Here is a 26,977-nt window from a genome sequence, read left to right on the forward strand (position 1 = left end):
TCTCTCTCTCTCTCTCTGTCTCTCTCTGTCTCTCTCTGTCTCTCTCTGTCTCTGATCTCTGTCTCTGATCTCTGTCTCTCTCTCTCTGTCTCTCTCTCTCTCTGTCTCTCTCTCTCTCTGTCTCTCTCTCTCTCTCTCTCTCTCTCTCTCTCTCTCTCTCTCTCTCTGTCTCTCTCTTTTTCTCTGTTTTTCTCTCTTCTCTCCCTCTCTCTGTCGCTCTGTTTTTCTCTCCCTCTCCCTGTCGCTCTGTCTTTCTCTCCTCTCTCTCTTTCTCTCGCTCTCTTGTGTGATTTTTGGTGTGAGGGCGGTGATAAGGTTTGCTGTCCCTTTTTTGTTGCGTATTTCTGTATTATCTCCTTCCTGATTATCTCTCTATATATATTATCTCCTTCCTGATTATCTCTCTATATATATTATCTCCTGCCTGATTATCTCTATATATATATTATCTCGTTCCTGATTATCTTTATATATATTATCTCCTTCCTGATTATCTCTCTCTATATATTATCTCCTGCCTGATTATCTCTCTATATATATTATCTCCTGCCTGATTATCTCTCTATATATATATTATCTCCTTCCTGATTATCTCTATATATAGTATCTCCTTCCTGATTATCTCTATATATAGAATCTCCTTCCTGATTATCACTATATATATTATCTCCTGCCTGATTATCTCAACCTGGTGCTGTAGTTGTGTAAAGTCCCCTGCATTGCCCAGGCTGGTCTATTGTTCAGTCCATGTGATTCTGGTGCTGTAGTTGTGTAAAGTCCCCTGCATTGCCCAGGCTGGTCTATTGTTCGGTGTGGTAGGATTCTTCGTTCCACTGGATTACGGTGTGGTAGGAGTCTTCGTTCCACTGGATTACGGTGTGGTAGGATTCTTCGTTCCACTGGATTACGGTGTGGTAGGATTCTTCGTTCCACTGGATTACGGTGTGGTAGGAGTCTTCGTTCCACTGGATTACGGTGTGGTAGGAGTCTTTGTTACACCATACATTGCAGTGGGACTGTTCACTGGAAGAACACACCACATTTAAACACCTTACATATTTATTGATAGGAGTCACATTCCACTCTCCTTTGTTCCATCTCATTAGCGGTTCATAAATCTCGGCCTCCACCCCGGTGATCTGACAGGCCTGTGGTAGGGCAGTCTTTGTTCCAGATTACAGGCCTGGGGGTAGGAGCTCTCGTTCCACTGGATTACGGCCTGGGGTAGGAGTCTTTTCCACTGGTCTTAGAGCAGGTGGGTAGGAGTCTTTGTTCCACTGGTCCACATCTGACGGTGTGGGGGTAGGATTCTTCGTTCCACTGATTACGGTGTGGTAGGAGTCTTTGTTCCACTGGCCAGGCCTGGGGGTAGGAGTCTTTGTTCCACTGGGGTTTCGGGGCATTACGGTGTGGTAGGAGTCTTTGTTCCACTGGGGGTTACAGTCTCGGCCTCCACTGGGTTACGGTGTGGTAGGATTCTTCGTTCCACTGGCCGGTGGGTAGGAGTCTTCGTTCCACTGGATTACGGTGTGGTAGGATCTTTGTTCCACTGGCCCGGGTCAGGATCTTTGTTAGAGCAGGCCTGGGGGTGTGGTAGGCAGTCTTTGTTACACTGGGTCACGGTCTGAGAGCAGGCTTTGGGGGTTACACTGGGCAGTCTACGGCCTGGTAGGGTCTTTGTTACACTGGTTATGGTGTGGTAGGAGTCTTTGTTCCACTGGATTACGGCCTGGTAGGAGTCTTTGTTTCACTGGAGTACGGTGGGTAGGAGTCTTTGTTCCACTGGAGTACTGTGGTAGGAGTCTTTGTTACACTGGATTACGGTGTGGTCAGGAGTTCTTTGTTACACTGGAGGACGGTGTGGTAGGAGTCTTTGTTCCACTGGATTCTTTACTGATGGTTGCTGTGGTAGGATTCTTCGTTCCACTGGATTACGGTGTGGTAGGAGTCTTCGTTCCACTGGATTACGGTGTGGTAGGAGTCTTTGTTACACCATACATTGCAGTGGGACTGTCATAAGAACACACCACATTTAAACACCTTACATATTTATTGATAAGCACATTCACTCTCCTTTGATTCCATCTCATAGCGGTTCATAAATCTCGGCCTCCGCCCCGGGTCCAGATCTGAGAGCAGGCCTGGGGGTTTCGGGGGGCAGTCTCGGCCTCCGCCCCGGGTCCAGATCTGAGAGCAGGCCTGGGGGTTTCGGGGGGCAGTCTCGGCCTCCGCCCCGGGTCCAGATCTGAGAGCAGGCCTGGGGGTTTCGGGGGGCAGTCTCGGCCTCCGCCCCGGGTCCAGATCTGAGAGCAGGCCTGGGGGTTTCGGGGGGCAGTCTCGGCCTCTACCCCGGGTCCAAACTCAACCCCAACCCGTCGGAGTTGCAAGGTTCCGTTGCCTGTACTGTGAATGTTAATGTAGCCGTGGTGATACGCCTGTTTCACAGACAACGAAGAATGATGTGCCCAGTGCAATTACAGACGTGCAGGTTGATGTGAGGGGAGGTGGACTCTGGATTCCGTGGAGCTGCTCTGTGAAGAATGGAGGAAGAGATTGACAAGCTGTCAGATATCCCCATAAATGTAGATGAGGCATCAGTCAGGTTCACTGTACACGTTCCAGCAGGAAGGAAAGGAGAAGGGGACCACCCAAGATCATCACAATGGTCTGATCCTGATGACATGTTCTTACAGGAGACCCACAGTGATGGATGGGGAGGGGGTGTCTTTACTGATGGTGGTAATGAGGTAGTGAGGGGGGGGGGGTGTCTTTACTGGTAGTGGTAATGAGGTAGTGAGGGGAGGGGGGTGTCTTTACTGATAGTGGTAATGAGGTAGTGAGGGGAGGGGGTGTCTTTACTGGTAGTGGTAATGAGGTAGTGTGGGGGCATGGAGGGGAGGGGGGTGTCTTTACTGATGGTGGTAATGAGGTAGTGAGGGGGAGGGGGAGGGGGGGTGTCTTTACTGGTAGTGGTAATGAGGTAGTGAGGGGAGGGGGAGGGGGGTGTCTTTACTGATGGTGGTAATGAGGTAGTGTGGGGAGGGAGAGGGGGTGTCTTTACTGATGGTGGTAATGAGGTAGTGAGGGGAGGGGAGGGGGTGTCTTTACTGGTAGTGGTAATGAGGTAGTGAGGGGGAGGGGGAGTATGTCTTTACTGATAGTGGTAATGAGGTAGTGAGGGGGAGGGGGAGGGGGGGTGTCTTTACTGGTAGTGGTAATGAGGTAGTGAGGGGGAGGGGGAGTATGTCTTTACTGATAGTGGTAATGAGGTAGTGTGGGGGCATGGAGGGGGAGGGGGAGGGGGGGGGTGTCTTTACTGATAGTGGTCATAAGGTAGTGTGGGGGAGGGGGAGTATGTCTGGCCAAGATGGGTTGATAATATGACCAGGATGGATTGATAATATGGGTTGATAATATGACCAGGATGGATTGTTAATATGACCAGGATGGGTTGATAATATGACCAGGATGGGGAGATAATATGACCAGGATGGGTTGATAACATGACCAGGATGGGTTGATAACATGACCAGGATGGGTTGATAATATGGGTTGATAACATGACCAGGATGGGTTGATGATGTGACCAGGATGGGTTGATAATATGACCAGGATGGGTTGATAATATGACCAGAATGGGTTGTTAATATGACCAGGATGGGTTGTTAATATGAGTAAGTCATAATATGTTTCTATTTACGCCTCGGATACCCTAAAATGTAATTAAACTATAATATTTATTTTGGAAAGCAGATCTTACAGTTATTTCTAGTTATGTTCTCATCAGGCCTAGATCTTACAGTCAAATCTACCTCAGAGGTGGAGACGGGGCCTAAGCAGGATATTGGAGACATCGAGGATAGCCTTATTGGGCAGCCGGACTCAGGGTCAGAGAGGGAGTTGAGGGCTAAGTGGACACAGCTGGGGTCTTCTTTACCGAATCAGGTGGAGGGTATTCTTCAACCTGGAGAGGAAGTCGGCTCAGCAGAAGCAGATGTTCCTTCTATGGCGTCCTTCAGGTTCTCTGATGTCAGATCCAACAGAGATGAGGAGGATGACTATAGACTTCGAGGCAGATCTCTGCTGTGACAGCAACATAATCTATAAGTGTGCTCAGGAGATTGCCACACACACTTATAAAGAGGTGTTGATAATATGACCAGGATGGGTTGATAATATGACCAGGATGGGTTGTTAATATGACCAGGATGGGTTGTTAATATGGCCAGGATGGGTTGTTAATTTGACCAGGATGGGTTGATAATATGACCAGGATGGGTTGTTAATATGACCAGGATGGGTTGATAATATGACCAGGATGGGTTGATAATATGACCAGGATGGGTTGTTAATATGACCAGGATGGGTTGTTAATATGACCAGGATGGGTTGTTAATATGACCAGGATGGGTTGATAATATGGCCAGGATGGGTTGATAATATGACCAGGATGGGTTGTTAATATGACCAGGATGGGTTGATGATGTGACCAGGATGGGTTGTTAATATGACCAGGATGGGTTGATAATATGACCAGGATGGATTGATAATATGGGTTGATAATATGACCAGGATGGGTTGTTAATATAACCAGGATGGGTTGATAATATGACCAGGATAGGTTGATAATATGGGTTGATAATATGACCAGGATGGATTGATAATATGGGTTGTTAATATGGCCAGGATGGGTTGTTAATATGTGTTGTTAATATGACCAGGATGGGTTGATAATATGACCAGGATGGATTGATACTATGGGTTGATAATATGACCAGGATGGTTTTATGCAATGACCAGGATGGGTTGTTAATATGATGAGGATGGGTTGTTAATATGGCCAGGATGGGTTATTAATATGACCAGGATGGGTTGATACTATGACCAGGATGGATTGATAATATGGCCAGGATGGGTTGTTAATATGACCAGGATGGGTTGATAATATGACCAGGATGGATTGATACTATGGGTTGATAATATGACCAGGATGGTTTTATACTATGGCCAGGATGGGTTATTAATATGACCAGGATGGGTTGATAATATGACCAGGATGGGTTGTTAATATGGCCAGGATGGGTTGTTAATATGACCAGGATGGATTGATAATATGGCCAGGATGGGTTGTTAATATGACCAGGATGGGTTGATACTATAACCAGGATGGGTTGTTAATATGACCAGGATGGGTTGATAATATGACCAGGATGGGTTGATACTATGAACAGGATGGATTGATAATATGGGTTGTTAATATGACCAGGATGGGTTGTTAAAATGACCAGGATGGGTTGTTAATATGACCAGGATGGGTTGTTAATATGACCAGGATGGGTTGTTAATATGACCAGGATGGGTTGTTAATATGACCAGGATGGGTTGTTAACATGACCAGGATGGGTTGATAATATGACAAGGATGGGTTGATGATGTGACCAGGATGGGTTGTTAATATGACCAGGATGGGTTGATAATATGACCAGGATGGATTGATAATATGGGTTGATAATATGACCAGGATGGGTTGTTAATATAACCAGGATGGGTTGATAATATGACCAGGATAGGTTGATAATATGGGTTGATAATATGACCAGGATGGATTGATAATATGGGTTGTTAATATGGCCAGGATGGGTTGTTAATATGTGTTGTTAATATGACCAGGATGGGTTGATAATATGACCAGGATGGATTGATACTATGGGTTGATAATATGACCAGGATGGTTTTATGCAATGACCAGGATGGGTTGTTAATATGATGAGGATGGGTTGTTAATATGGCCAGGATGGGTTATTAATATGACCAGGATGGGTTGATACTATGACCAGGATGGATTGATAATATGGCCAGGATGGGTTGTTAATATGACCAGGATGGGTTGATAATATGACCAGGATGGATTGATACTATGGGTTGATAATATGACCAGGATGGTTTTATACTATGGCCAGGATGGGTTATTAATATGACCAGGATGGGTTGATAATATGACCAGGATGGGTTGTTAATATGGCCAGGATGGGTTGTTAATATGACCAGGATGGGTTGATACTATGACCAGGATGGATTGATAATATGGCCAGGATGGGTTGTTAATATGACCAGGATGGGTTGATACTATGACCAGGATGGATTGATAATATGGCCAGGATGGGTTGTTAATATGACCAGGATGGGTTGATACTATAACCAGGATGGGTTGTTAATATGACCAGGATGGGTTGATAATATGACCAGGATGGGTTGATACTATGAACAGGATGGATTTATAATATGGGTTGTTAATATGACCAGGATGGGTTGTTAATATGAGCAGGATGGGTTGATAATATGACCAGGATGGGTTGTTAATATGACCAGGATGGGTTGTTAATATGACCAGGATGGGTTGTTAATATAACCAGGATGGGTTGATAATATGACCAGGATGGGTTGATAATATGACCAGGATGGGTTCATACGATAACCAGGATGGGTTGATACTATGACCAGGATGGTTTTATACTATGACCAGGATGGGTTGTTAATATGATGAGGATGGGTTGTTAATATGGCCAGGATGGGTTGTTAATATGACCAGGATGGGTTGATACTATGACCAGGATGGTTTTATACTATGACCAGGATGGGTTGTTAATATGATGAGGATGGGTTGTTAATATGGCCAGGATGGGTTGTTAATATGACCAGGATGGGTTGATACTATGACCAGGATGGATTGATAATATGGCCAGGATGGGTTGTTAATATGACCAGGATGGGTTGATACTATGACCAGGATGGATTGATAATATGGCCAGGATGGGTTGTTAATATGACCAGGATGGGTTGATACTATAACCAGGATGGGTTGTTAATATGACCAGGATGGGTTGATAATATGACCAGGATGGGTTGATACTATGACCAGGATGGATTGATAATATGGGTTGTTAATATGACCAGGATGGGTTGTTAAAATGACCAGGATGGGTTGTTAATATGAGCAGGATGGGTTGATAATATGACCAGGATGGGTTGTTAATATGACCAGGATGGGTTGTTGATATGACCAGGATGGGTTGTTAACATGACCAGGATGGGTTGATAATATGACAAGGATGGGTTGAAACTATGACCAGGATGGATTGATAATATGGCCAGGATGGGTTGTTAATATGACCAGGATGGATTGATAATATGGCCAGGATAGGTTGTTAATATGACCAGGATGGGTTGATACTATGACCAGGATGGATTGATAATATGGCCAGGATGGGTTGTTAATATGACCAGGATGGATTGATACTATGACCAGGATGGATTGATTGATACCAGGATGGATTGATACTATAACCAGGATGGGTTGTTAATATGACCAGGATAGGTTGATAATATGACCAGGATGGGTTGATACTATGACCAGGATGGATTGATAATATGGGTTGTTAATATGACCAGGATGGGTTGTTAAAATGACCAGGATGGGTTGTTAATATGAGCAGGATGGGTTGATAATATGACCAGGATGGGTTGTTAATATGACCAGGATGGGTTGATAATATGACCAGGATGGGTTGATAATATGACCAGGATGGGTTGATAATATGACCAGGATGGGGAGATAATATGACCAGGATGGGGAGATAATATGACCAGGATGGGTTGTTAATATGACCAGGATGGGTTGTTAATATGACCAGCATGGGTTGTTAATATGACCAGGATGGGTTGTTAATATGACCAGGATGGGTTGATAATATGACCAGGATGGGTTCATACGATAACCAGGATGGGTTGATAATATGACCAGGATGGGTTGTTAATATGACCAGGATGGGTTGATAATATAACCAGGATGGGTTGTTAATATGACCAGGATGGGTTGTTAATATGACCAGGATGGGTTGTTAATATAACCAGGATGGGTTGTTAATATGACCAGGATGGGTTGATAATATGACCAGGATGGGTTGATAATATGACCAGGATGGGTTGATAATATGACCAGGATGGGTTGTTAATATGACCAGGATGGGGTGATAATATGACCAGGATGGGGAGATAATATGACCAGGATGGGTTGTTAATATGACCAGGATGGGTTGTTAATATGACCAGGATGGGTTGTTAATATGACCAGGATGGGTTGTTAATATGACCAGGATGGGTTGATAATATGACCAGGATGGGTTGTTAATATGACCAGGATGGGTTGATAATATGACCAGGATGGGTTGATAATATGACCAGGATGGGTTCATACGATAACCAGGATGGGTTGATAATATGACCAGGATGGGTTGTTAATATGACCAGGATGGGTTGTTAATATGACCAGGATGGGTTGTTAATATGACCAGGATGGGTTGTTAATATGACCAGGATGGGTTGTTAATATGACCAGGATGGGTTGTTAATATGACCAGGATGGGTTGATAATATAACCAGGATGGGTTGATAATATGACCAGGATGGGTTGATAATATGACCAGGATGGGTTGATAATATGACCAGGATGGGTTGATAATATGACCAGGATGGGTTGATAATATGACCAGGTTGATATATGACCAGGTGGGTGAATATGACCAGGATGGGTTGATATATGACCAGGATGGGTTGATAATGACTAGGATTGTGCCTGTTGACAGAAAGATATATGATCCAGGAGGAGAGAAATGGCATAGTGGTGGGTCCAATGACCCTGATGTGTTTATAGATCCAGGTTGTTACCTGATGGTAACTGTGACATACACACACACACACACACACACACACAGATCCAGGTGAATGACTACCTGATGTGTGTGATAGATAGGTGAATGACAGGCCAGAACACAGTGCTGAGTGTAATATAGAACCAGTGTGAATGACTACCAGTGCTGTGTGATAGATAGGTGACTACCTGGTGCTGTATAGGCCAGAACACAGTGCTGAGCTCCAGGTGCTGAATGAGAACACAGTGCTGATGCTGTTTATAGACCACAGGTGAATGAACAGGCCAGAACACAGGCTGTGTTTATAGATCCAGAACACAGGCTGAGCTGAACAGGCCAAACACAGTGCTGAGCTGAACTAGCATGTGTTTATAGAACACAGTGCCAGGTGAAGTGCTGACTACCTGATGTGTGTATAGATCCAGGTGAATGACACCAGAATGGGTGTTAGATCACAGGCTGAGCTGAACAGGCCAGAACACCTGCTGAGCTGAACAGATGGCTGAGCTGTAACATAGACCAGGTGAATGACTACAGTGCTGTGCAGAACATAGATCCAGGTGAACACACTACAGGCCAGACTATCTGATGTGTTTATAGATCCAGGTGAATGACTACCTGATGTGGGTATAGATCCAGGTGAATGACTACCTGCTGTGTTTATAGATCCAGGTGAATGACTACCTGCTGTGTTTATAGATCCAGGTGAATGACTACCTGCTGTGTGTATAGATCCAGGTGAATGACTACCTGCTGTGTGTATAGATCCAGGTGAATGACTACCTGCTGTGTGTATAGATCCAGGTGAATGACTACCTGCTGTGTGTGTAGATCCAGGTGAATGACTACCTGATGTGTGTATAGATCCAGGTGAATGACTACCTGCTGTGTTTATAGATCCAGGTGAATGACTACCTGCTGTGTGTATAGATCCAGGTGAGGTGAATGACTACCTGCTGTGTGTATAGATCCAGGTGAATGACTACCTGCTGTTGTATAGATAGGTGATATGACTACCTGCTGTGTGTATAGATCCAGGTGAATGACTACCTGATGTGTTTATAGATCCAGGTGAATGACTACCTGCTGTGTTTATAGATCCAGGTGAATGACTACCTGATGTGTTTATAGATCCAGGTGAATGACTACCTGATGTGTGTATAGATCCAGGTGAATGACTACCTGATGTGTGTATAGATCCAGGTGAATGACTACCTGCTGTGTTTATAGATCCAGGTGAATGACTACCTGCTGTGTTTATAGATCCAGGTGAATGACTACCTGCTGTGTTATAGATCCAGGTGAATGATGTGTGTATAGATCCAGGTGAATGACTACCTGATGTGTGTATAGATCCAGGTGAATGACTACCTGCTGTGTGTATAGATCCAGGTGAATGACTACCTGCTGTGTGTATAGATCCAGGTGAATGACTACCTGATGTGTGTATAGATCCAGGTGAATGACTACCTGCTGTGTGTATAGATCCAGGTGAATGACTACCTGCTGTGTGTATAGATCCAGGTGAATGACTACCTGCTGTGTGTATAGATCCAGGTGAATGACTACCTGCTGTGTGTATAGATCCAGGTGAATGACTACCTGCTGTGTTTATAGATCCAGGTGAATGACTACCTGCTGTGTGTATAGATCCAGGTGAATGACTACCTGCTGTGTGTATAGATCCAGGTGAATGACTACCTGATGTGTTTATAGATCCAGGTGAATGACTACCTGCTGTGTTTATAGATCCAGGTGAATGACTACCTGATGTGTTTATAGATCCAGGTGAATGACTACCTGATGTGTGTATAGATCCAGGTGAATGACTACCTGATGTGTGTATAGATCCAGGTGAATGACTACCTGCTGTGTGTATAGATCCAGGTGAATGACTACCTGATGTGTGTATAGATCCAGGTGAATGACTACCTGATGTGTGTATAGATCCAGGTGAATGACTACCTGCTGTGTGTATAGATCCAGGTGAATGACTACCTGCTGTGTGTATAGATCCAGGTGAATGACTACCTGATGTGTGTATAGATCCAGGTGAATGACTACCTGCTGTGTGTATAGATCCAGGTGAATGACTACCTGCTGTGTGTATAGATCCAGGTGAATGACTACCTGATGTGTGTATAGATCCAGGTGAATGACTACCTGCTGTGTGTATAGATCCAGGTGAATGACTACCTGCTGTGTTTATAGATCCAGGTGAATGACTACCTGATGTGTGTATAGATCCAGGTGAATGACTACCTGATGTGTTTATAGATCCAGGTGAATGACTACCTGCTGTGTGTATAGATCCAGGTGAATGACTACCTGCTGTGTTTATAGATCCAGGTGAATGACTACCTGATGTGTGTATAGATCCAGGTGAATGACTACCTGATGTGTGTATAGATCCAGGTGAATGACTACCTGATGTGTGTATAGATCCAGGTGAATGACTACCTGCTGTGTGTATAGATCCAGGTGAATGACTACCTGCTGTGTGTATAGATCCAGGTGAATGACTACCTGATGTGTTTATAGATCCAGGTGAATGACTACCTGCTGTGTTTATAGATCCAGGTGAATGACTACCTGATGTGTTTATAGATCCAGGTGAATGACTACCTGATGTGTGTATAGATCCAGGTGAATGACTACCTGATGTGTGTATAGATCCAGGTGAATGACTACCTGCTGTGTGTATAGATCCAGGTGAATGACTACCTGCTGTGTGTATAGATCCAGGTGAATGACTACCTGATGTGTGTATAGATCCAGGTGAATGACTACCTGCTGTGTGTATAGATCCAGGTGAATGACTACCTGCTGTGTGTATAGATCCAGGTGAATGACTACCTGATGTGTGTATAGATCCAGGTGAATGACTACCTGCTGTGTGTATAGATCCAGGTGAATGACTACCTGCTGTGTGTATAGATCCAGGTGAATGACTACCTGCTGTGTGTATAGATCCAGGTGAATGACTACCTGCTGTGTGTATAGATCCAGGTGAATGACTACCTGCTGTGTTTATAGATCCAGGTGAATGACTACCTGATGTGGGTATAGATCCAGGTGAATGACTACCTGATGTGTTTATAGATCCAGGTGAATGACTACCTGCTGTGTGTATAGATCCAGGTGAATGACTACCTGCTGTGTTTATAGATCCAGGTGAATGACTACCTGATGTGTGTATAGATCCAGGTGAATGACTACCTGCTGTGTGTATAGATCCAGGTGAATGACTACCTGCTGTGTGTATAGATCCAGGTGAATGACTACCTGATGTGTTTATAGATCCAGGTGAATGACTACCTGATGTGTTTATAGATCCAGGTGAATGACTACCTGCTGTGTGTATAGATCCAGGTGAATGATTACCTGATGTGTGTATAGATCCAGGTGAATGACTACCTGCTGTGTTTATAGATCCAGGTGAATGACTACCTGATGTGTTTATAGATCCAGGTGAATGACTACCTGATGTGTGTATAGATCCAGGTGAATGACTACCTGATGTGTGTATAGATCCAGGTGAATGACTACCTGATGTGTGTATAGATCCAGGTGAATGACTACCTGCTGTGTGCACATGTCCTCTTTTCCATTTCCTGAAGCTAAAGGGGTCGATAGTGGACCGTAGTTTGGCCCAGCTAGCTAGTGACAGACAGTAGTGCCACGTGCTAGTCAACCTCACACTCACACTCCCCCTGATTTTTGCTATCAGTCTAGGGAACATAGAGGTAACAGACTGTGCTGTTCTCCATGGAAACAGGAGCCACCTGTCAGTCGGAGTAGTTTGTAAATCTAAGGCACAGCACCACAGACACAGCACCACAGACACAGCACCACAGACACAGCACCACAGACACCGCACCACAGACACCGCACCACAGACACCGCACCACAGACACCGCAACACAGACACAGCACCACAGACACAGCAGACACAGCACCCCAACACCACAGACACCGCACCACAGACACCGCACCACAGACACAGCACCACAGACACAGCACCACAGCACCACAGACACAGCACCACAGACACAGCACAACAGACACAGCACCACAGACACACCACAGCACCACAGACACAGCACCACAGCACCACAGACACAGCACCACAGCACCACAGACACAGCACCACAGCACCACAGACACAGCACCACAGCACCACAGACACAGCACCACAGCACCACAGACACAGCACCACAGACACAGCACCACAGCACCACAGCACCACAGACACTGAGCTGGTTAGCAGAGACGTACCCCCTCCTTTCTATATCGCCGTGTTGTATTGACATTGTGTTATTAATGCTGTGTCCTGCACTGCCTCCCAATGCTAGGTTAGTTCTGGGCTGGATACTGGAGATCTACCCCCCCCAGTCTGCCTGCCTGTCTGTACTGTGAGATATCAATGTGTTAGCATTGTAGCATTGTAGCATTGTAGTATTGTAATGGTGTACTACTACAAGCGAGTCGTGGGTGAACGACGACATGAAGAACATGCCAGCAGGCGGGCTAAACACTCACGGGGCGGGGCCTATGCATATATGTAAACAACAGCTGGTGCTCGACATCTACGGAAGTCTCGAGGTTTTGAGTATCTCATGATAAGCTGTAGACCACACTTTCCACCAAGAGAGTTTACATCAATATTTCTTGAAGCTGTCCATATACCACAGCAGACCGATGCTGGCACTAAGACGGCACTCAACGAGCTGTATAGGGCCATAAGCAAACAGGAAAACGTCTCATCCAGAGGTGGCGCCCCTAGTGGCCGGGGACATTAACGCAGGGAAACTTAAATCAGTTTTAGATAATTTCTACCAGCATTTTAAATGTGCAACCAGAGGGAAAATAATTATAGACAACCTTTACTCCAAACACAGAGACGCATACAAAGCTCTTCCTCGCCCTCCAGTTGGCAAATCTGACCATAATTCTATGCTCCTGATTCCTGCTTACAAGCTCAAATTAAAGGGGCGGCAGGGTAGCCTAGTGGTTAGAGCTTTGGACTAGTAACCAAAAGGTTGCAAGTTCAAATCTCTGAGCTGACAAGGTACACATCTGTCATTCTGCCCCTGAACAGGCAGTTAACCTACTGTTCCTAGGCCGTCATTGAAAATATGAATTTGTTCTTAACTGACTTGCCTCGTTAAATAAATGTAAAATAAAAATAAATTGTAAAAAGCAGGAAGCACCAGTGACTTGGTCTATTAAAACGTGGTCAGATGAAGCAGATGCTAAACTACAGGACAGTTTTTCTATCACAGACTGGAACATGTTCTGGGATTCTTCCGATGGCATTGAGGAATACACCACATCAGTCACCAGCTTCATCAATAAGTGAATCGATGACATCGTCCCCACAGTGACTGGACGTACATACCCCAACCAGAAGCCATGGATTACAGGCAACATTCGCACTGAGCTAAAGGGTAGAACTGCCGCTTTCAAGGAGCAGGATCCCGCTATGCCCTCTGATGAAGATTGAATCGTACAACACCGGCTCTGATGCTCGTCAGATGTGGCAGGGCTTCAAACCATTACAAAGGGAAGCACAGCCAAGAGCTGCCCAGTGACACGAGCACCAGATGAGCTAAACTACTTCTATGCTCACTTCGAGGCAAAAAAACACTGAAACATGCATGAGAGCACCAGCTGTTCAGGACGACTGTGTGATCACGCGTTCACCAACTGGCAAGTGTTTTCACTGACATTTTCAACCTCTCCATTTTCTGAGTCTGTAATACCTACATGTTTCAAGCAGACCACCATAGTCCCTGTGCCCAAGAACACTAAGGTAACCTGCCTAAATCACTACCGACCTGTATCACTCACGTTTGTACCTATGTAGTGCTTTGAAAGGCTGGTCACATCAACACCATTATCCCCCTGTATATAGCCTCCACATTGACTCTGTACCGGTACCCCCTGTATATAGCCTCCACATTGACTCTGTACTAGTACCCCCTGTATATAGCCTCCACATTGACTCTGTACCGGTACCCCCTGTATATAGCCTCCACATTGACTTTCTACCGGTACACCCTGTATATAGCCTCCACATTGACTCGGTACCGGTACCCCCTGTATATAGCCTCCACATTGACTCTGTACCGGTACACCCTGTATATAGCCTCCACATTGACACTGTACCGGTACCCCCCTGTATACAGCCTCCACACTGACTGCATTGTTGGTTAAGAGCTTTTAAGTAAGCTTTTTGTAAGCCTGTTGTATTCGGCGCAACTAAAATTGGATTTGTTTTGATTTATACCAGCTCACCATTCTACGGTATCCGTCTGTTAGCATTGTAGTATTAGCACCATGTCCTATACCAGCTCACCGTGCTACAGTATCCGTCTGTTAGCATTGTAGTATTAGCACCATGTCCTATACCAGCTCACCGTGCTACGGTATCCGTCTGTTAGCATTGTAGTATTAGCACCATGCTGCGGTATCTGTCTGTTAGCATTGTAGTATTAGCACCATGCTGCGGTATCTGTCTGTTAGCATTGTAGTATTAGCACCATGCTGCAGTATCTGTCTGTTAGCATTGTAGTATTAGCACCATGTCCTATACCAGCTCATCGTGCTACGGTATCTGTCTGTTAGCATTGTAGTATTAGCACCATGTCCTATACCAGCTCACCGTGCTACGGTATCCGTCTGTTAGCATTGTAGTATTAGCACCATGTCCTATACCAGCTCACCGTGCTACGGTATCCGTCTGTTAGCATTGTAGTATTAGCACCATGTCCTATACCAGCTCATCGTGCTACGGTATCTGTCTGTTAGCATTGTAGTATTAGCACCATGTCCTATACCAGCTCACCGTGCTACGGTATCCGTCTGTTAGCATTGTAGTATTAGCACCATGTCCTATACCAGCTCACCGTGCTACGGTATCCGTCTGTTAGCATTGTAGTATTAGCACCATGTCCTATACCAGCTCATCGTGCTACGGTATCTGTCTGTTAGCATTGTAGTATTAGCACCATGCTGCGGTATCTGTCTGTTAGCATGGTAGTATTAGCACCATGCTGCGGTATCTGTCTGTTAGCATTGTAGTATTAGCACCATGTCCTATACCAGCTCATCGTGCTACGGTATCTGTCTGTTAGCATTGTAGTATTAGCACCATGTCCTATACCAGCTCACCGTGCTACGGTATCCGTCTGTTAGCATTGTAGTATTAGCACCATGTCCTATACCAGCTCACCGTGCTACGGTATCCGTCTGTTAGCATTGTAGTATTAGCACCATGTCCTATACCAGCTCACCGTGCTACGGTATCCGTCTGTTAGCATTGTAGTATTAGCACCATGCTGCGGTATCTGTCTGTTAGCATGGTAGTATTAGCACCATGCTGCGGTATCTGTCTGTTAGCATTGTAGTATTAGCACCATGCTGCGGTATCTGTCTGTTAGCATTGTAGTATTAGCACCATGTCCTATACCAGCTCATCGTGCTACGGTATCCGTCTGTTAGCATTGTAGTATTAGCACCATGTCCTATACCATCTCACCGTGCTGTGGTATCTGTCTGTTAGCATCGTAGCATTAGCACCATGTCCTATACCAGCTCACCGTGCTACGGTATCCGTCTGTTAGCATTGTAGTATTAGCACCATGTCCTATACCAGCTCATCGTGCTACGGTATCTGTCTGTTAGCATTGTAGTATTAGCACCATGTCCTATACCAGCTCACCGTGCTACGGTATCCGTCTGTTAGCATTGTAGTATTAGCACCATGTCCTATACCAGCTCACCGTGCTACGGTATCCGTCTGTTAGCATTGTAGTATTAGCACCATCTCCTATACCAGCTCATCGTGCTACGGTATCTGTCTGTTAGCATTGTAGTATTAGCACCATGCTGCGGTATCTGTCTGTTAGCATGGTAGTATTAGCACCATGCTGCGGTATCTGTCTGTTAGCATTGTAGTATTAGCACCATGCTGCGGTATCTGTCTGTTAGCATTGTAGTATTAGCACCATGTCCTATACCAGCTCATCGTGCTACGGTATCCGTCTGTTAGCATTGTAGTATTAGCACCATGCTGCGGTATCTGTCTGTTAGCATTGTAGTATTAGCAGCATGTCCTATACCAGCTCATCGTGCTACGGTATCTGTCTGTTAGCATTGTAGTATTAGCACCATGTCCTATACCAGCTCACCGTGCTATGGTATCTGTCTGTTAGCATTGTAGTATTAGCACCATGCTGCGGTATCTGTCTGTTAGCATTGTAGTATTAGCACCATGTCCTATACCAGCTCATCGTGCTACGGTATCCGTCTGTTAGCATTGTAGTATTAGCACCATGTCCTATACCATCTCACCGTGCTGTGGTATCTGTCTGTTAGCACCGTAGCATTAGCACCATGCTGCGGTATCTGTCTGTTAGCACCGTAGCATTAGCACCATGCTGCGGTATCTGTCTGTTAGCACCGTAGCATTAGCACCATGCTGCGGTATCTGTCTGTTAGCACCGTAGCATTAGCACCATGCTGCGTATCTGTCTGTTAGACACCAGTGGAACATTAGCACCTAAATCTTGTTGCGGTGAAACACCCTTACTTACCCTATCTCTGTGTATGGTTTTTTATTTTTGTTCCAATTTTTTACAGGGGGAACTGTACAAACCAGGCCAGAGGTGCCTGTTTGTTCAGAGCCTGGAGATGGGGACAGCTCAACCATCTGCGGTATCTGTCTGTTAGATTACTGTAAACACGCACTCTGTGTATCTTTTTTATTTTTAATTTTTACACAGGCAGAGATACAGTCAATAAGATTACTGTACTTATCTCACAGGCATAGAGAGCACATTTCTGATGCCACACAGAATCTGGGAAATTCATTAGCTTTCATTACCGTACGAGGAATAGTGAATAATTGATGTTTATTGGAAAAAAACAAACCCGAGTCGTCTTTTCAACAAACTTTTGATGAATCATAGGAGACATATTAGGGATTATTTTACAGTTTTGTCAGAGTGCCAGATCGTTGTTTTACAGAATAAATCTGCATTCATGTTTGATTTGTAAAGCGTCTACTTTAACTCTTCTAGCTTTGAAGCACTGAGAGGACACATAGACAAACCGACAGACTGACTGACATATTGATGGAAGATGTGTCTGCTCCCATCCCTCCCCCCTCCTCCTCCCTCCCTCCCCCTTTTTTACAATTTTTATTTCACCTTTATTTAACCAGGTAGGCTAGTTGAGAACAAGTTCTCATTTGCAACTGCGACCTGGCCAAGATAAAGCATAGCAGTGTGAACAGACAACACAGAGTTACACATGGAGTAAACAATTAACAAGTCAATAACACAGTAGAAAAAAGGGGGAGTCTATATACAATGTGTGCAAAAGGCATGAGGTAGGCGAATAATTACAATTTTGCAGATCCTTACACCCTCCCTCCCTCCCTTCCCCCTCCTTCTTCCCTCCTCCTCCCTCCTTCCTCCTTCCTTCCTCCTCCTCCCCCCTCCTTCCCCTCTCCTTCCTCCTCCCCCTCCTCCTCCTCCCCCCCTCCTCCTTCCTCCTCCCTGCCTCCCCCCTCCCTCCCCTCTCCTTCCTCCCCCCCCCCCCCCCCTCCTCCTCCCTCCCTCCCTCCCTCCTCCCTCCCCTCCCTCCCCCTCCCTCCCTCCCTCCCTCCCTCCCTCCCTCCCTCCTCCCTCCCCTCCTCCTCCTCCCCCCTCCTCCTCCCCCCTCCCTCCTCCTCCCCCTCCCTCCCTCCCTCCCTCCCTCCCTCCCTCCCTCCCTCCCTCCCTCCCTCCCTCCCTCCCTCCCTCCCTCTTCAATAGGGGGCCCCAAGAGGGATCTGTGGGGCTGGCCTCCCCCTCTCTTCACTAGGGGGCCCCTAGAGGGGATCTGTGGGGCTGGCCTCCCTGTCTCTTCACTAGGGGGCCCCTAGAGGGGATCTGTGGGGCTGGCCACCCCTCATTCTCTAGCTCAGATTCCCCTTTCTACTCCAACCCTGCAGGGAATTCTGTTATTCATGAACATGGTGTAATTGTCACATGGTATAATCTTAGTGTAAAATAATCCTCCCAATTAGGTGTTGATGACATTAATTGGCCCGGGTGTAATGGTCCCGTCATAGACCACAGACCTGTTTCTCTGGTCCTTACGTCATAAAGGAAGACACACAGGCGCAAGGCCGCACGCACGCAAGAGAACACACACTCGCATGCACACGCACGCGTACGCATGCACGCACGCACGCACGCGTACGCACGTACGCACACACACACACACACACACCTGCACACACTCACCCGCATTCATACACACACACACACACACACACACACACACACACACACACACACACACACACACACACACACACACACACACACACACACACACACACACACACACACAGACTGCTACCACACCACTGGAAGCAGGCCAACAGCAGCTTGGGAGACATTTTAACACCCATTTATACCCAGCCAACACTGTGCCAAGCTCTGTACCAACACTGTGCCAATGTACCTGTAGAGAAACCATGCAGATGAATCAGAAATACATGATGAAGAAAAGAGAGAAAGAGAGAGAGCAGTTTAATTAAAGATTAAACATTTCCTCCACAAATTTACCCCCAGTCTGCCAGATGGCTGTGGTAGGAGTGTTGATATACAGAGCTATTCAGACTCCTGCCTCCCTCTGCTCTGTTCAGACTCCTGCCTCTCTGCTCTGTTCAGACTCCTGCCTCTCTGCTCTGTTCAGACTCCTGCCTCTCTGCTCTGTTCAGACTCCTGCCTCTCTGCTCTGTTCAGACTCCTGCCTCTCTGCTCTGTTCAGACTCCTGCCTCTCTGCTCTGTTCAGACTCCTGCCTCTCTGCTCTGTTCAGACTCCTGCCTCTCTGCTCTGTTCAGACTCCTGCCTCTCTGCTCTGTTCAGACTCCTGCCTCTCTCTGCTCTGTTCAGACTCCTGCCTCTCTGCTCTGTTCAGACACCTGCCTCTCTGCTCTGTTCAGACTCCTGACTCTCTCTCTCTTTCAGACTCCTGCCTTCTCTGCTCTGTTCAGACTCCTGCTCTGTTCAGACTCCTGCTCTCTGTTCAGACTCCTGCCTCTCTGCTCTGTTCAGACTCCTGACTCTCTCTGCTCTGTTCAGACTCCTGCCTCTCTGCTCTGTTCAGACTCCTGCCTCTCTGCTCTGTTCAGACACCTGCCTCTCTGCTCTGTTCAGACTCCTGCCTCTCTCTGCTCTGTTCAGACACCTGCCTCTCTGCTCTGTTCAGACTCCTGACTCTCTCTGCTCTGTTCAGACTCCTGCCTCTCTGCTCTGTTCAGACACCTGCCTCTTTGCTCTGTTCAGACTCCTGACTCTCTCTGCTCTGTTCAGACTCCTGCCTCTCTGCTCTGTTCAGACTCCTGACTCTCTGCTCTGTTCAGACTCCTGCCTCTCTGCTCTGTTCAGACTCCTGCCTCTCTGCTCTGTTCAGACTCCTGCCTCTCTGCTCTGTTCAGACACCTGCCTCTCTGCTCTGTTCAGACTCCTGCCTCTCTCTGCTCTGTTCAGACTCCTGCCTCTCTGCTCTGTTCAGACACCTGCCTCTCTGCTCTGTTCAGACTCCTGCCTCTCTCTGCTCTGTTCAGACTCCTGCCTCTCTGCTCTGTTCAGACTCCTGACTATCTCTGCTCTGTTCAGACTCCTGCTGCTCTGTTCAGACTCCTGCCTCTCTCTGCAGACTCTGTTCTGCTCTGTTCAGACACCTGCCTCTCTGCTCTGTTCAGACTCCTGCCTCTGCTCTGTTCAGACTCCTGCCTGCTCTGTTCAGACTCCTGCCTCTCTGCTCTGTTCAGACACCTGCCTCTCTGCTCTGTTCAGACTCCTGCCTCTCTCTGCTCTGTTCAGACACCTGCCTCTCTGCTCTGTTCAGACGCCCAGGGTCACATGTATTAGAAAGGAGCAGAAAGTGAATCATTTAAAGAAGTGACTAGACTCAGTAACATGGGAATCATTTAAAGAAATGACTAGACTCGGTAACATGGGAATCATTTAAAGAAATGACTAGACTCAGTAACATGGGAGTCATTTAAAGAAATGACTAGACTCGGTAACATGGGAATCATTTAAAGAAATGACTAGACTCAGTAACATGGGAGTCATTTAAAGAAATGACTAGACTCAGTAACATGGGAATCCTTTAAAGAAATGACTAGACTCGGTAACATGGGAATCATTTAAAGAAATGACTAGACTCGGTAACATAGGAGTCATTTAAAGAAGTGACTAGACTCAGTAACATGGGAATCATTTAAAGAAGTGACTAGACTCAGTAACATAGGAGTCATTTAAAGAAGTGACTAGACTCAGTAACATGGGAATCATTTAAAGAGGTGACTAGACTCAGTAACATAGGAGTCATTTAAAGAAATGACTAGACTCAGTAACATGGGAATCATTTAAAGAGGTGACTAGAAAGTTACATGGGAATCATCTATGGCTGGTTTTTAAGCACAGAGGAGAGTTTTTCATGATTAGTGACGGTCTTGTTTTTTTCCTCCCTGAATATTCAGATCTCCCACTAAGGCTTCTCGTCTGAATTTTTTTGACAAACAAAGAAATATGGTAATTCCTATAATTGCATCACTTCAACGATTCCCGTTCTCCCGAGAACAGCGCTGACTATCGTAATTAAAAAATAATCACATTTTAGGTTGAGTTTTCCTCAAAAGAAGTCTTCCACTTCAGAACGCATTGCGTTGAGAAGGGTTTTACAATCGCATCGCTCTAACTTTCAGACACATTATTCCCCTGTTCATCACAACACGTTAGTCAACACTTCTGCTGCGTTGGCGTAGTTAACCCTTAACTGGCTGGCTGCCACTCTCTCTTCTCCTTTTGCAGTTGTTGTTTTTTCACACAGGTCTCTTTTTTTGTTGTTAAATGAGTGAGATTTAATGTCTGTTTTTTAGCTTATTGATTGTTTTGTCTGTACTGCATAACAAATATATCAACCTTGTGGTTAGTGTCCGCCCTGAGATTGGAAGTTTAGGAGTATGATCTCCAGCCGAGTCAAACCAAAGACTGTAAAAATGGGACCTGATGCGTCTCTGGTTTGGCATTTAGCATTGAGGTGATAGATTAGGGGTTAACGCCAGAAACTACAGTCCTTCTAGGTGGTGTACTGGTTCACTATAGAAAAAGGAAATGGGGGTTAGGGGTAACGCCTTTCGGTAAACTACAGTCCTTCTAGGTGGTGTACTGGTTCACTACAGAAACAGGAAATGGGGGTTAGGGGTAACGCCTTTCGGTAGACTACAGTCCTTCTAGGTGGTGTACTGGTTCACTATAGAAACAGGAAATGGGGGTTAGGGGTAACGCCTTTTCCTAAACTACAGTCCTTCTAGGTGGTGTACTGTTCACTATAGAAACAGGAAATGGGGGTTAGGGGTAAACGCTGGTAAACTACAGTCCTTCTAGGTGATGTACTGGTTCACTATTGAAACAGGAAATGGGGGTTAGGGGTAACAGTCCTTCTAGGTGGTGTACTGGTTCACTATAGAAACAGGAAATGGGGGTTAGGGGTAGCCTCCTACACTCCTTCTAGGTGGTGTACTGGTTCACTACAGAAACAGGAAATGGGGGTTAGGGGTAACGCCTTTCGGTAGACTACAGTCCTTCTAGGTGGTGTACTGGTTCACTATAGAAACAGGAAATGGGGGTTAGGGGTAACGCCTTTCGGTAGACTACAGTCCTTCTAGGTGGTGTACTGGTTCACTATAGAAACAGGAAATGGAAATAGGGGTAACGCCTTTCGGTAAACTACAGTCCTTCTAGGTGGTGTACTGGTTCACTATAGAAACAGGAAATGGGGTTAGGGTACGCCTTTCGGTAAACTACAGTCCTTCTAGGTGGTGTACTGGTTCACTACAGAAACAGGAAATGGGGGTTAGGGGTAACGCCTTTCGGTAAACTACAGTCCTTCTAGGTGGTGTACTGGTTCACTATAGAAACAGGAAATGGGGGTTAGGGTAACGCCTTTCGGTAAACTACAGTCCTTCTAGGTGGTGTACTGGTTCACTATAGAAACAGGAAATGGGGTTAGGGGGTAACGCCTTTCGGTAAACTACAGTCCTTCTAGGTGGTGTACTGGTTCACTATAGAAACAGGAAATGGGGGTTAGGGGTAACGCCTTTCGGTAAACTACAGTCCTTCTAGGTGGTGTACTGGTTCACTATAGAAACAGGAAATGGGGGTTAGGGGTAACGCCTTTCGGTAGACTACAGTCCTTCTAGGTGGTGTACTGGTTCACTGGTTCACAGAAACAGGAAATGGGGGTTAGGGTAACGCCTTCGGTAAACTACAGTCCTTCTAGGTGGTGTACTGGTTCACTATAGAAACAGGAAATGGGGGTTAGGGGTAACGCCTTTCGGTAAACTACAGTCCTTCTAGGTGGTGTACTGGTTCACTACAGAAACAGGAAATGGGGTTAGGGGTAACGCCTTCGGTAAACTACAGTCCTTCTAGGTGGTGTACTGGTTCACTATAGAAACAGGAAATGGGGGTTAGGGGTAACGCCTTTCGGTAAACTACAGTCCTTCTAGGTGGTGTACTGGTTCACTACAGAAACAGGAAATGGGGTTAGGGGTAACGCCTTCGGTAAACTACAGTCCTTCTAGGTGGTGTACTGGTTCACTATAGAAACAGGAAATGGGGTTAGGGGTAACGCCTTTCGGTAAACTACAGTCCTTCTAGGTGGTGTACTGGTTCACTATAGAAACAGGAAATGGGGGTTAGGGGTAACGCCTTTCGGTAGACTACAGTCCTTCTAGGTGGTGTACTGGTTCACTATAGAAACAGGAAATGGGGGTTAGGGGTAACGCCTTTCGGTAAACTACAGTCCTTCTAGGTGGTGTACTGGTTCACTATAGAAACAGGAAATGGGGGTTAGGGGTAACGCCTTTCGGTAGACTACAGTCCTTCTAGGTGGTGTACTGGTTCACTATAGAAACAGGAAATGGGGGTTAGGGGTAACGCCTTTCGGTAAACTACAGTCCTTCTAGGTGGTGTACTGGTTCACTATAGAAACAGGAAATGGGGGTTAGGGGTAACGCCTTTCGGTAAACTACAGTCCTTCTAGGTGGTGTACTGGTTCACTATAGAAACAGGAAATGGGGGTTAGGGTAACGCCTTCGGTAAACTACAGTCCTTCTAGGTGGTGTACTGGTTCACTAAGAAACAGGAAATGGGGGTTAGGGGTAACGCCTTTCGGTAGACTACAGTCCTTCTAGGTGGTGTACTGGTTCACTATAGAAACAGGAAATGGGGGTTAGGGGTACCGCCTTTCGGTAAACTACAGTCCTTCTAGGTGGTGTACTGGTTCACTACAGAAACAGGAAATGGGGGTTAGGGTAACGCCTTTGGTAGACTACAGTCCTTCTAGGTGGTGTACTGGTTCACTACAGAAACAGGAAATGGGGGTTAGGGGTAACGCCTTTCGGTAGACTACAGTCCTTCTAGGTGGTGTACTGGTTCACTACAGAAACAGGAAATGGGGGTTAGGGGTAACGCCTTTCGGTAGACTACAGTCCTTCTAGGTGGTGTACTGGTTCACTACAGAAACAGGAAATGGGGGTTAGGGGTAACGCCTTTCGGTAAACTACAGTCCTTCTAGGTGGTGTACTGGTTCACTACAGAAACAGGAAATGGGGGTTAGGGGTAACGCCTTTCGGTAAACTACAGTCCTTCTAGGTGGTGTACTGGTTCACTACAGAAACAGGAAATGGGGGTTAGGGGTAACGCCTTTCGGTAGACTACAGTCCTTCTAGGTGGTGTACTGGTTCACTACAGAAACAGGAAATGGGGGTTAGGGGTAACGCCTTTCGGTAAACTACAGTCCTTCTAGGTGGTGTACTGGTTCACTACAGAAACAGGAAATGGGGGTTAGGGGTAACGCCTTTCGGTAGACTACAGTCCTTCTAGGTGGTGTACTGGTTCACTACAGAAACAGGAAATGGGGGTTAGGGGTAACGCCTTTCGGTAAACTACAGTCCTTCTAGGTGGTGTACTGGTTCACTATAGAAACAGGAAATGGGGGTTAGGGGTAACGCCTTTCGGTAGACTACAGTCCTTCTAGGTGGTGTACTGGTTCACTATAGTTCTGGTTCACTATAGAAACAGGAAATGGGGGTTAGGGGTAACGCCTTTCGGTAGACTACAGTCCTTCTAGGTGGTGTACTGGTTCACTATAGAAACAGGAAATGGGGGTTAGGGGTACCGCCTTTCGGTAAACTACAGTCCTTCTAGGTGGTGTACTGGTTCACTACAGAAACAGGAAATGGGGGTTAGGGGTAACGCCTTTCGGTAGACTACAGTCCTTCTAGGTGGTGTACTGGTTCACTACAGAAACAGGAAATGGGGGTTAGGGGTAACGCCTTTCGGTAGACTACAGTCCTTCTAGGTGGTGTACTGGTTCACTACAGAAACAGGAAATGGGGGTTAGGGGTAACGCCTTTCGGTAGACTACAGTCCTTCTAGGTGGTGTACTGGTTCACTACAGAAACAGGAAATGGGGGTTAGGGGTAACGCCTTTCGGTAAACTACAGTCCTTCTAGGTGGTGTACTGGTTCACTATAGAAACAGGAAATGGGGGTTAGGGGTAACGCCTTTCGGTAAACTACAGTCCTTCTAGGTGGTGTACTGGTTCACTATAGAAACAGGAAATTATGCTTCAATGAGATGTTCTGGCTCACACATGCCAAGAATACTTCCTTACTGCACAACCGATATGACTTATTATATATATTATTATATTAGTATATCTTATTATTATATTATTATGTATATATATTATTATATTATTATTATATTATTATGTATATATATTATTATATTATTATTATCTTATTATGTATATATATTATTATATTATTATGTATATATATTATTATATTATTATATATATATATTATTATATTATTATTATACATATATATTATTATATATATAATGATATTATTATTATATATATTATGATATTATTATGATATTATTATGATATTATTATTATATCATTATGTATATATATTATTATATTATTATATATATATATTATTATATATATTATTATATTATATAAAGTATTATATATATTATTATATTTATTATTATATTATGATATTATATATAGTATTATATATATTATTATTATATTATATATAGTATTATTATATTATTATTATATATATATATTATTATATTATTATTATATTATTATTATATATATTATGATATTATTATTATATTATATATAGTATTATATATATTATTATATTTATTATTATTTTATTTTATTATTATATTATAATGCACTGTAATAGCACAATAATTAATTTTTATTTTACTTCTTTTATTTATCCGTTATTTTCCCAGGTAAGTTGACTGAGAACACGTTCTCATTTGCAGCAACGACCTGGGGAATAGTTCCAGGGGAGAGGAGGGGGATTAATGAGCCAATTGTAAACTGGGGATTATTAATAATGCATTATACCTACAAGCTTCAAGTAGAACACTTTCAATAACTGATATGTGTCTCCTACTTAACTTTTTGAATACACTGATTGTTAGTAACTTTGGATAAAAACGTAAAACGTAAAGTCTTACCAAATGAAGTGACCTTGTCTTCTCTCCCCTAGGTCCACAACAGGAACCTCCTCTCCCTGGACTTTGACCGTATCACACGTACAGAGAAGGTTTACGACGACCACAGGAAGTTCACGTTAAGGATCCACTACGACCACGCCGGACGCCCGACGCTCTGGGCCCCCAGCAGCCGCCTCAATGGGGTCAACGTCACATACTCCCCGGGCGGACACGTGGCCGGCATCCAGCGAGGAACCATGTCTGTACGCATGGAGTACGACCAGAATGGTCGAATCACGTCGCAGATCTTTGCCGATGGGAAGTCATGGACCTACACTTACCTGGAGAAGGTAGAAAGCACCTCTAGTATTCCACTTGATGTATACCATGTTGTGTCTGAATTCAAAATTGATTCAATATAATGTTTTTTTATCACCCATCTACACACAATGCCCCGTAATGACAAAGTGAAAACATTTTTAGAAATGTTTGCAAATGTATCGGAAATAAAATACAGAAATATTTAATTTACATAATTATTCACACCCCTGAGTCAATACATGTTGGAATCACTGTTGGCAGTGATTACAGCTGTGAGTCTTTCAAGATTACATTTTTTTCAGTTTTACTTTAGTGCCTTGTTGCA

General features: G+C 45.0%; 1 protein-coding gene across 4 annotated transcripts in view; it reads left to right on the forward strand.

The window, feature by feature from the left end:
- tenm4 (teneurin transmembrane protein 4) overlaps positions 1 to 26,977 on the forward strand; it is a 783,671-nt gene that overhangs the window by 716,731 nt on the left and 39,963 nt on the right. For all 4 annotated transcript variants that reach the window (XM_052468712.1, XM_052468713.1, XM_052468714.1 and 1 more), the window contains one exon: positions 26,385 to 26,681. In XM_052468712.1, coding sequence (XP_052324672.1) covers positions 26,385 to 26,681 — 297 coding nt within the window. The remainder of the gene's footprint in view (positions 1 to 26,384; positions 26,682 to 26,977) is intronic.

The sequence above is a fragment of the Oncorhynchus keta genome, chromosome 18, assembly GCF_023373465.1.
Source record: "Oncorhynchus keta strain PuntledgeMale-10-30-2019 chromosome 18, Oket_V2, whole genome shotgun sequence".
In the NCBI taxonomy this organism is placed as follows: Eukaryota; Metazoa; Chordata; class Actinopteri; order Salmoniformes; family Salmonidae; genus Oncorhynchus; species Oncorhynchus keta.